Source organism: Miniopterus schreibersii (genome assembly GCF_964146895.1).
Source record: "Miniopterus schreibersii genome assembly, chromosome: 6".
NCBI classification, from domain to species: domain Eukaryota; kingdom Metazoa; phylum Chordata; class Mammalia; order Chiroptera; family Miniopteridae; genus Miniopterus; species Miniopterus schreibersii.
Genome location: NC_138107.1, coordinates 86719428 through 86731480, shown reverse-complemented (window position 1 = coordinate 86731480; position 12053 = coordinate 86719428). Strand labels below are relative to the sequence as shown.

General features: G+C 48.7%; 1 protein-coding gene across 1 annotated transcript in view; it reads right to left on the bottom strand.

The window, feature by feature from the left end:
- The window catches only part of FNDC1 (fibronectin type III domain containing 1), a 68020-nt gene that overhangs the window by 21916 nt on the left and 34051 nt on the right, over nucleotides 1–12053 (bottom strand). Inside the window, exons 8-12 of the mRNA XM_081141244.1 lie at nucleotides 10875–11062; nucleotides 10056–10163; nucleotides 7239–7427; nucleotides 3573–5912; nucleotides 1756–1856 (exon numbers count right to left, since the gene is read on the bottom strand). Coding sequence (XP_080997370.1) covers nucleotides 1756–1856; nucleotides 3573–5912; nucleotides 7239–7427; nucleotides 10056–10163; nucleotides 10875–11062 — 2926 coding nt within the window. The remainder of the gene's footprint in view (nucleotides 1–1755; nucleotides 1857–3572; nucleotides 5913–7238; nucleotides 7428–10055; nucleotides 10164–10874; nucleotides 11063–12053) is intronic.

Here is a 12053-nt window from a genome sequence, read left to right as displayed (position 1 = left end):
GTGTAAAACAGTATTTCTTATTATAATTGCTTACCCATACAGTATGCAAATTGTTTTAAGTTTCTAAAATATGCAAAAGGTGATCAAAATACTTTTACCATTTAGTATGTTGTGTGTAATGCTGAAAAGTAGGAAATAACCTAAGTGTCCATGTATGGGGGGCAGAGATTAAATACATTATGGCATATCCATACAGTGGAATATTATGCAGCCAGTGAAAAAGTTTGAGAAATTCTACATATATTGGCACATACTGATATGAACTCAGGTTACAGAGCTGATTATTTTTCAAAAATAAAAGTACATTCACCTGTGTCTATAAGCTTAAAACTGCAGAGAGAAAAATCTAGACGGCTGTATCCCAAACCGTTAACAGGAGTATCTTTGAAAAGCAGTTTGGAATGCTTGTCATCTTTTTCATATATTTCTGAATTGTTTTAACCTCTTGCAATGAACATGTATTCCTAAAGTATTAACAACATGAAATGCTTCCATTTTACTGTCAATGTCAAAAGTCAAGGTTGCTATTACAAAGACAACTTAATTTGTAATTAAATTGCCCAATATAGTATATATGCAAAAACCTTATATTCTAAAGAATTATAAAACTTGAAAAAAAAGGTATTGTCATCTCTATTAAGGAACAAACTAAGCTCACGCTCCACACTGGTGGTTCTCAAAATACGGTCCCAGCCCAGCAGACTCAGAGCCACCTGGGAACTTGTGAGATATGCAAATTACCCGGCCCTACCCCAGACCCTGCTTGACAAACCCCCAGGGACTCTGATGCTCACTAATGTCCGAGAACCATGACTCTGCACAATCAGGCCAGTGAAGGAACCCCACTTCGTTGGGTCCTGTCTCAGTAATTAAAATAAGGCTCATTAATATAAGCCCTACTTCTGAAATCTACCCATACACTTCAGTTCAAAATTGTTTACATGACATTTGCTTTACTATGCGTTCTTCCTAGAATAAATTTCTGTTCCTCTGAAAAAATGAGAAGATGTGTCTTTAGATAGCCTGTGACTGAACATTGCACAAAGTCCTTCAATATGTTTTCCTAAAACTTATTGTTATAGACAGGAAGTGTTGACGGGGAATTTCACCATGAATGATTTTTTGATTCTTATAAAAATATATTTTAAATCTCCAGACATTGTAAAGTGTTCTGCCCATTACCCTAGACCCACCCAAAACCCCTAAACATTTATCTTAAATCGAGGAAGTTAGTCATTTAGCTTAAGGGTACATAAAATATGTACTTATTTTTTATTTTTTAATTATTGAAAGATTCAAAATGTAATATGATAAAAAACTGCCTATTTATTCAGGGTTTTCTTATTCATTTATTTTTACCCTGCTACCTTTTACAAAGGATTTAAGGCAACTTACAGAAAATATCTGTACTAGTTAACTACACCATAAAAATAAACTGGGGAAATAGAAGCTTATTCGAGAGGCCATGCCTCAAGTTCTATGTCACCGCTGTGGTCAGGCCACACCTTTGAGCTCCCAAACGAGAAACAAAGGCCCAGGCCTCATCGTATCAGCTATGAGAAGAACACTACTCAGGAGAATCAATGATCTTTCTGATCGTTGGAAGAAATGTATATAGTACAGCATATTGACAGACGAGTGGTTAAAACTAGAGAAAAAGAGAAAAAAGACCACTTCATTATTGTCACACAGTGTCCACCATTTCTCTCTTCCCAACAGCATGAGAACTGAGATGTGTAAAGAAGTTTACCCTACCCACTTTGTTCCTTGAGGGCCATTGATAATTCTTTGTCCGCTCGGGTTTCCATTACTACCAGGCAGTACTCTCCCTTCTACACTTGGCCTGCCATTATAACCTACACAGTACAAAAAAAATAAGAGAGCCTGGTCAATTCCACACCCCCGCGAAGTGGGCTTCATGCCAATCTATAAGCAGTAACACATCATTTCAAACAGAAACACTGAACAGAATTTTAAACCAACAGCTCATATCTATGAGATGACAGTCTAAACTGTGACTTCTATGTGACAAATGTGAATGTCCATCAAGAGTACACTGAAGTCACAGTTTTCTGACAGTATTGGGGGAATGGGAGTGTTCAGCGTAATTATCCAGATGAAGATTAAAGGCCTTAGTAGCTGTAGCTTTATTTTAACCAGTTGGAAGTTGGAGGGAGGGAGGGTAGGAAGGATGAGAACTGTCTCTAAAACGTTCCAGCTGCTGTCCTGCTCTCAGCAGATTGACTAAGCACAACCATTCCTAGCAGACTCCGGTCCCCGTCATCAGCCCCCAAGTACGAAAGCACAGTGCTGAGCTTGCTGAGCTCCGTGGGCCGCGTGGGCAGTACCTGCTCAGAGAGGAAGAGCAAGGCCCAGTTAGCGGCCCTTCTGGCTGCTGTTTCCGTCTGTTCCTCTCTGCTGCCTTCCTCTCCATCTCATGCCATTTCTCAGCTACAGTTCATGTGAGGCTCTGCTGGGAGCATTATGTGGTTCAGCCCCTCCGTGGGATAAAGTGCTTGGGATTTCTGACGACGATTTGCCCGTCAGAGACTTCTCTTGCTCAAATAGTCAATGAAAATTAAATATTTACTGAGTACTGTGTACAAGGGCACGTGAGTTTCAAGTTTATTATCAGGGTCTTAAGCTTGCTTAAAATAGTCCATTTTAATGGAAACTGATCTTGATGTGAGGCATGTGTTCTATGCGTTAGTTTGATTTTGTTAGTTTAGCCCAATGTAAAGACATTATAAAAACTAACAATACGTTGTACAGGTGAACAAATACTAATATATTCATTCGGAAATGTTCTATTAAGCCCTGATTACACACAAGGAGAGTGCAAGGTACCACTTAACCAAATGCAGATGTAGGGGAAATACCTTGGGCCCTGCCCTGAGGTCTACGTAGACTCCAGTTCACTGTTCATAGCTGTCTACCTTCCATCCTCAGAGTAACTCACACATCTGCCTGTTACAACTCTGTGTGACAATCATCTCGAACACATGTTTTTTACCGGTTTTAAACAGCATTCATTGAGTGCAGTGTCTGAGCAGTTCACAGCCAAGACATCTGAGCTTGCCCCCCTGGTTTGTTCAGTTGCGAGTTTTGTGTGCAGAATCAACAAGAACACAGTATCCCAAAGTGTCTAATTTCTTACTGATTCCTTAAATGTACCCTGGCTGGGGAACAGCTAAAAACCACCCCAGTGCAGGAACCTGGGTTTGGCATCCTGGCTGTGACACACTTTGGGGCGAAGAGCATGTGCTCAGGAGTGCTCAGGATGGAGGGCTGTGGGACTCGGCGCTGGGAGTAGGACCGCAGCTTGGCCACGTCCCAGCTGTCCGACCTGGGACAAGCTGCTCAGACCCCTCGGCTCCAGTTCCTCATCTAAAAACCGGGAGGCACACGCTCAGGCCCCACGAGGCGGTCAACAGGATGCCATCGGGTCACATCTGCAAGGCCGCTAACGCAGAGTCTGGGCACAGCAGATGCTGATAAAACAGAAGCTTCTGGGGGCCGGCTGTGAACACGACTGAAGCCTGCAGAGAAAATGTGAGTTAAAAACTAGGTACCTTGTCTGAACGAGGGCCTGGCGGGCTGGCGCGAGAAAGGGTTCCGGAACCTCGAGTTCATCATGCGCTGCCGGAGGGACAGCATCGGGGTGGTGGCGGCGTGGACGGCAGGGGCGCGGGTTGTGAACCGCGGCCGGGCCGGGGTGCCCGCGGGCGCGCTGGGGGTGCCGGGGCTGCGAGGCGGCGGCCTGGGCGGGAGGTGCGAGGCTCTCGGGGCGCCGCCTGGAGCAGGGGGACGCTGCATCAGAGTGGGGTTCTCATCCTGGGGCGAGCTCCCTTTGCGGGGCGCAGGCGCGATGGCAGAGTCGGTCTCGGCGCTGTTCGCATCCGCGTATTTGCCGCCCCTGGGGATGGAGGAGGCCGGCGGGGTCTCGCCCTTCCCTCCTTTATTAAAAATCCAGGGGTCCTCGGGGTCGTCCTCGGCCGAGACGGACTGGGGCGACTTCGCGGTCAGGGGCTCCTTCAAGGGCGCGGCCTGGGAGCCCCCGTCCCTCCCCGCCGCCGGGGGCGCTGCGCGGCCCGGGACCCTGCTGCGGGCGTGGGCGTGGGGCCTGCCGGGCCTCGCGGCGGAGCTGGGGGGCCGGCGGAGGTGGCCCCCCGCAGCCTCCACCTGGCGGTGCTTGGGCAGGGCCGGGGTGGCGTCCTTGCCCTGCGCCCGGGCACCCTGGGTCTCCGCAGCTGTGCTGTCGCCGTGGCCTCCACCGTGTCTGCTCTCGGAGTCCTCGTTCGGATTCTGGGGAGACGTGGGAGGCACCCCTCGGGAGCTCGCCGGGTGGGGAGGCCCAGCCGGGGCGGACGCGTGCTTCCTTTTGGGCACGCTAGACCCGGGGTGGTGCGGCCGAGCGGGGGACAGCTGCGTTTTGGGGGAGTCACCCTCCTCGCCCGAATCCGTGCTCTGCTGCGCATCCTGCGCCTTCGAGGTCAGAGATTTGTCCCGAAGGTGCCCAGCTGCCCACGTCCCCGCGTGCCCGAGCTTCTCCGCGGGGGGCGCCCTCTGCGGAGGGCTCGTCCCTCTCTGGGGGCCCCTCAGGGGCTCCGCGGCCCCGGAGGCGGGCTGCCTGGAGGAGGAAGGCGCGTGGTCGCGCACCTCCGTGGCCGGAAGTGGCTCTTCGTCTTCCGCTTCGCCCTGCCCCCGGGCGCCCGCGCGCAGCCTCGGGTCGGACGCGGGGTGGGAACTGCCCGCCGCGTGCGCGCGGGGGGCCGCGGCCGACGGGGAGCTGGAGGGCTGCAGCCGGGGTCCTCGGCCGTGGCCGAACCTGTTCGGGTACTTGCCGTGGGCTGCGAAGGGCCTGCTTCTGTGCAGGCCGAAGTGTCCAGGGCCGGCGGGCAGCCGCGCCCGGAGCGTCTGGGCGGTGACCTCGGCCTGCCTCCCCGCCGCCCCGTCGCCACCGCCCGCAGAGGCGTCCGCCCTCCGGGGGGCCTGTGTCCTCGAGGTGAGCCGCAGAGAGGCCGGGGAAGGCTTGGTGGGGCGCGAGGGCTCGCTGGGCTTGGGGACTGGGGCCTCGTGACCGCCCGCCCAGCCGCCGGAGGGCGGAGGCCCGGCGTGGGGTTCGGCGGGCAGCAGCCCCGATGCTCCCCCGTGGGGTGGAGAAGGTCTCGAGGGCGGGGCCGAAACGCTTGAGCTGTCCCCCCCAGCCTCGGAGTGGGGGGCCCTCCGAGCCGGCAGGGCTGGCTTTGCGCCGGGGCGCACGGGGCTCCTGCTGCGCGGGGCGCTGCGCCCCGGGGCCGGCCGGGCGGGGCCCGCGCCCTTGGGCCGCGGAGGCTCGGCGGAGGCGTCTTTGAGGTGCGGGGAGCCTGCGGCCCGCGCCGCGGCCTCGTGGTCCAGCGAGTCGTTGTCGGCGGGGCTGGGGGGCCGGCGGGCCGGGCGGCGGGGGCTGCCGTCCGCGGGCGAGTGGGGGCCGGAGGCGGCCGTGGCCCACGGGGATGCCCTCGGGCGGGGCGGGGCGGGCAGCGAGGAGCCGGGCTCGTCCACGCCGTCCTTCCGGGGCAGCGCCGGCGCGCGGGCTCTCACCGGCGCCCTTCCGGGAGCGAGGGCGGGGTGGGCAGGCCGGCTGGGCGGCCTCTGCTGCGGCTTCTGGGCCGGGGTCCCCGAGGGCGCCGTCGGGGGGTCCCCCTGGGACTGCAGCTCCTCCGAGTCCGAGAGCGCCGTCGACTGGGGCGTTCTGGGCGCCGCGCCCTCGGCCGGTATTCTGTTCAGGTGGAGAAGCGGGTCCTCGCCGTGCCCGCCGTGGGGAGAGGCGGGCGCGCGGGCGCGCGGGGCGGCGGCCTGGCGAGAGGGCGCGGCTCTCCAGGCGTCCTCGGCGTCTGCCTTCTGCCGGGCATCAGGCTCGCTGGTCCTGGCTGGGACAGGTTGGAAAGAGTCTGCCGTCAGAGAAGAAATTCAAAAGCTGGGCAGCACAAAGGGAGACTGAGAGGCAGCGGAGGGGTCTCGGACGGGCCGACAGGTGACAGCTGCTCATCCTCAGGCAGGACACCTGTCGGTGGGCCGCCTCCTGGGGTCCCCTCTTGCTTTGCCTCATCCACATAGTTCTAGAAAACGTGTGTGAGCTGGGTTTCTACAAATCGAGTTAGGCTACGTCGCCGCGTATTGTTTGAAGGAATCCTCAAATGAGTACTTTGAAGGAACCCATTGATTTTGCAAAAGCAAAATCTGACATAGGATTTTCTTAAACTAATATTCAGCACGTTACAAATGTGTTACAGCCGTTGACAGTTTAGGCAAGAAATTCACAGACACCTGGTATAAAATGAATGGTCTCTACTCGTGTCTCATGGGGATGGGGTGTTTGTGGCTGGCAGGTGACTTGGGTGAGCCACAGGTTTGTAAGTTTTGAGGCGTTACCGCGAGTTCCCTATTCCTCTCAGGTGTCCTTCCTTGCTTTCTCTTTCTCTATTAAAAACCTCTGATAATGGGTACATTTGTAATTCCAAAATAGGGCCAAAAGTAAAAAGACTCCTGAGGTGGACAGAACATTCAGTGTACCCTACAGTTTACCCTTTCTTGAGAGCAGACTGAATGCAGAAAGGGGTGCTGTCAGGGAGGGGAATTTATAGAGCAAGGGGGAATCAGAGGGAGCAAACCGCATCTATTTCAGTTTCTTCCAGGACAGTGCTGTGTGACACTGCGGTGCCCTGGGGATCCTCACAGTACACAATGAAGGAGAGCGCGACCAACATCTGGTGTGAGTGTGAGTGTGAGAGGCAGGAAGGAAATCACCCTCCAGAAACCACCCCGCTCCATTTCTGGATTTTATTAACTTGCTCGGTTTTGATCCTGATCAGATAAGCAAGGTCCCTGAAATTCTGAGCAAAGCTGCCCTCCAAAGTAATGGGGTGTAAACTAAACACTTCAAATGCTGTTTAGAAATTGAAGAGAGCTAACAATTAAAAATGCCATACAACTCTTGTAAAGATGTTCTTTCCTGTCACCATAAACCCCAAATTACACACTGATATAAGATTAATCACATAATTCAAACTTTCACGTTTGTGTACTATGTAATTAAAGTTATTAGCGATCAATAACAATTTAGTCTTTGGGGAGACTGCTTCTAAAAGGACTATGATCACTGTGCAAACTTAGCTCCCAAATCATGAAAACCCAAGCAAGAGCCATGATTCATAGCGACACACGACACAAAGACGGGAGAAAGAGACAATGCTTACTTGTTGGCATGGCGACAACGAAGGCTTTGGAGTGAGGCCCCATTCCTCTCCTGTTTGCGGCCCGGATTTTGAAAAGATAGCGTTCCCCAGGCTGCAGGCCGTCCACTAGGGCAGAAGTGGTCTCTCCAGGGTAGGTGAGGGACTTTGCTCCGAATGGTTTGAGAGCCGGGGCGTATGAGAGAATGTATTCTGAAATGATTTGGCAGACGGTTGGAAGGAGGAAACTGAAAACAGTCCTGTGTCCAGCAGACAGACTGTATGGGCAGGATGAATTAGAACGTGCATTACTAGGGTGAATGCTCCGGGAGTGCACCCCAAGGCAGGCGGGAGCACAGGGGGAGGGGAGCCGGCATCAGTTGGGCTGTGGGACAGGGCTAATCAGCTGGCATTGTCCGTTCTCAGCAAGTTCAACATAGGGAACCCAAGAGGCCAGTCTTCATACAGTTCACCAAAGATATTTAGACTGTGTTTAGGCTTTTTATCCATTGTAGTTATATGCTAATTTACTATGACAGAATTAATAAGTCCTGAATGGAAGAAGCTGTGGAAAAAGAAATGAGAGCTGCTAGGAACTGATTCTGAATAGCTGCTGACATCTCCAAGAGTTCCAGTTAATTCACCTGGGCTACTTTGATTTAATTTAAGCCAATTAAATGTCATATTTGGAATATAATTTCATTCTTGTAGGAATTATAAAAGTTCTTAATATATGCAGATAAGGATATTTCATAGTATTTAAAACTGTGAGGAAAAGTTGCTAAGTAATAGATTTATGCAGTATCTAATGTTTCTATCTGTAATTGGCTACATCTATAAACATCTCATGCCCTTGATTGGAAATCATAGCAAAGTCAGTTCAAGGCTCTAATATATCTCTGCTTCTATGAAATACTGTCACATAAGGAAGCCATGTTTTAAGGCACAGTTTTCACCCTCAACTAAAAACTGTCACGCATATTTTCCTCCCACTGAGCTCAAGATTTACAAAACTTATCAAATTAATATGACTAGGAGCTAACCAAAAAAAATTGCAGAAAAACTAAGCAATTATCATACTTCCTATTGGAGCATGGAAGACATTTTCTTTTACCTAAGATCTAATCTTTAAAAAGTATACTACTGTAAAATTTTTCAACCAAAAATGCTTTCGCAGCATTTGTAGGAAAAAAGGAAGCGTTCTTTTCGTGTTGAAAATGAACAAACTAGTCATTTGTGGTGGTCAAAAGTCAGAATTAAAAGTGCACTGTCTATGAAATTTGGTAATTCAGATTTTTTTATGGATTCCGTTTCATTTGGAAAAAATTTAACTACGTCAAAGTATTCTTCCATTGTGTTTTGTATTTCTCATACATAAAAATTGTCCCAGGATAATTATGAATTTTCAATCCCACCACCACACCCTTATGAAAACTACTGAAAGCAGGTTAAGAGCTGTGAGTTCTTTTGGACATAAAAACTCAGTGGCTGTTATTTTTTCTGGTGATATTGAAGCTACCAGGGAGCTTCTTTCACCAAAGAGAGATAAATGGAAACTAATGTGTGCGAGAGGGAAAGAAAATAAAAGTAGCACAGTAATAATGTCACTAAAGGAGCAATGATTGATTTTTTTTATAACTAAAAAGAGTAGTCAGCCAAAAACTGTCCTTACTCATTTCCCAGAAGCCCTTGCAGCATTATAACAATACTTGATTCAGAAGGAGCCAGTGTTCAAATTTTTATAAAAAGTTATTTAAAAGGGCCAACTAAATATTTCTTGTCTTCATTTCTAATTTATCCCATGGGAAAGAATGAGCAAGAATAGTACAATATATTCTTTAAAAACTGGAACGTGAGGAAGCCTTAAGGTTAGAGAAGACTATCTCATGTCTACCTTCCTTCTGTTGTTCCACGAAAAGGTCCTTACAGGTCAACAAATAACTTACAGTTGAATACAAAAGGGAACCATTCATTTATTTCAATTAAGAAATTCTCAGAGGAGATCAGTGGCAATTTTCTGGATTTCTTTTAGCTGACACAAACTTTTCATAGTTTCCAGACACTAAGTTTCACAGTTTCTGAAGACTTAAAGTTGTCTTCCAAGATTGTGTAACAATAAAAGGTGCCCTTGGGGTACATTTGTATAAACTGATGTCAAGGAAAAAGCTCACTACGCCCTTTACAATAGCTCAACAGACTTCTGAGAGCTGCTTGGATATTTTTACATTAAAAAGAAAAGACTGTACTTTAATTTAGTATTCTCAACAGACTTTTTTGAATTTAACTATTTGGGAATATTTTCTTTTCCTTTTAAATCTACAGTATTGTTTTAAGGTCATATTTTCCTCAACTCCCCCAAAGTAAGTAATTTAAAAGGCTGACAAATAGGGGGGGAAAACATTCTCCATTTGATCTTACTGAGTTTTCAACCCCATTGAAAATATCTTTGGTCCCATTCAAGACACTTATGGACCCATGGGGCTCCTGCTTACTCCTACTTTCCATGATCTTACTGGCACCATAGAAAGACCCATATATCCTGAAAAACAAGGGTTATTAGGATGTCACACCCATACAATTGAAAACACAAAACTCCCCTTCTGATAGCAGCACCCAAATCCTTGCGGATACAGAAGGTGAAAGTCGTCCTCATGACCACCTGGTCCTTAGTGACCACGGGAAAAACAGCCCTGCATGAAATCCCCTTGTCTGTGACTTCCCTGTTTCCTGTGCAGTCAGCCTGTGATTAGACGTGGTGTTTATCAGAGGCGACGTGCACGTGTCTGTCTGGGGGGTTTCAGTCCCGTGCGCGCCATATACTGGGAGTAATGAGGCTCCTACCTTTCACTTTGCCCTCAGTCTCAGGCAGTGCGTCCCAAGCTACAGTGACAGCTGTAGTTTTGCCATTGACTGGCCAGACTTTTAAGTTCTCAGGAGCTGTAGTAGGAGCTGCAAAAGGAAAGACAAGGATCCAAGGTTTAAAAATGCCCTCCTGCATCTTCTAAAGGTAAATGGCATGCGGTCCTTACGTGTACAGTTTTATTGAAGAGCTGTTGTGTTAACTTGCATTGTCATGAGAGAAAATTTTACATTTGCTCTTGTGTAACATGGTGATTTATATGAGTTCCACCAACTCATACAGTAAGTTTAGACATATCTAGAGAAATGCTTTTAGGAATTCCGAATTCCTCCCACCAAAATAGACCAAGAAGATTAAAAGCCAGGCTTTTAAAAATAAAGGCATCATTTAAAAGAAAATAATTGTAACTTTGGATACAGAGCAAAATTCTCCCCCAGAATCAAGTACAACCTCAGCCTAAGGAAAGACATCTCCCCTGCACTGCGGAACCATGGGCTGCTCCAGGGGTATTCACGCATACAGTGGCGATTCATGGATGCTCCACGCTGGCATTTAAGGTATGCACATGTCAGTAACAAGCTGATGAAAACAGCCAGTGAAAGATATGACATGGACCCAAGGAGATCGTTCCTTACCTTCTTGGTGTTCATACATAGACACACTACCAAGATTTAGGGCTAATGTTACTTTAAAAAACACCTACACTGGCCTTTATCACTACTGGCTTCTTAAACCGTCTTTACATCTTATTTTAGGGGTATTCCCAAACTGACAATCCCAAGGCCACTTTCAGTACTGACCAGATTCTGGAGTTCTTTGGAAAACAGAGGTGCTCCATTTGCCATCTCTTTCACCCTGTGAAATGCGGACTGCAAATTCGTACATGGTGTCTGGGAGCAGGTTTTCGATCAGCACCCGCCTATTGGAGACCTGCTTGTAATCCCACCTGGCCAGTTCCCCCTTTTCTCGGTAGCGCACCGTGTACTGTCTGCAAGGAAACAACAGGCAGCAATGCACCCAGGGGCCAGTTCTCGCCACTGATGTTCTTCCTCCCAGAAGTGATGGCTTTGGGAAGTCAATAGGGAAATCAGAGAAGAGAAAAATCCACACTTTGTCTGTAACTCAAGTAGATTCTTTGAGCCAATAACATAGTCAAAGTGTCTAGAGACGAGGAGAGATGACTTTTCAAGACTATAAAGTCTTACTGCTCAAAAGCTGGAACAGAAATTCAGAAGGGGGTGGGGGTAGAAGAGGGTCGGCTTTGATGAGGCAAGTGCCTTATCAGGGGTGTGTGTGCGTGTTTGTGCATATGTGTGGTGTGGAAAGGGCGAGGTAAGAATCAGAACTGGCCCAAGGTATCTTGGCTTTCCAGAAAAGAAAGACAAAAGGACTCATTTCATGCCAAACCAGGCATGTTTCCTAGAAGTTCGAGGAGGAAGGCAGCATGTGGTTTTGAGTAGACTAATTACCATGAGAAGGAGCAAAAATGTGTAATAAACCGAGCAGGATGGAGCTGATAGAAAGAACCTGAATGTGAGATTGTCAAGGAGAGAAACAGTGTGAGCAGGCGTGGCAGCAGTCCCCAGTCCCAGGCAGAAGACAGTGCAACGCTGAGTGCTGCCAATGACATCTACTGGGCTCCTCTGCCAAGGAATTGTCTTTGTGGACACTGTGCAGTAGAAAGCATTTGATGCATTGAAAATGTGCTGTTCGTTATGACAGTTACTGAGTCAGGGTAAGACTTCAGTTGCTGACACGGCATACCAACGAACACCAGAGCTCTGTTCGGAAAACTCAGGCCCTCTTTTGTTTTCATCAAGATGCTGGAAATCAAAGCCCACGGGTTTTAGAAACACTTCATGTTGAGGAGACATATGGCTGGGGAGAGAGTGTCTATGAACTTCTGAGGTCTTTCAAAGGAAGCAGATGTCTTTTTTTACTAGCAGGCAGTGACAGAAACTATATCTAAATCAAATAAC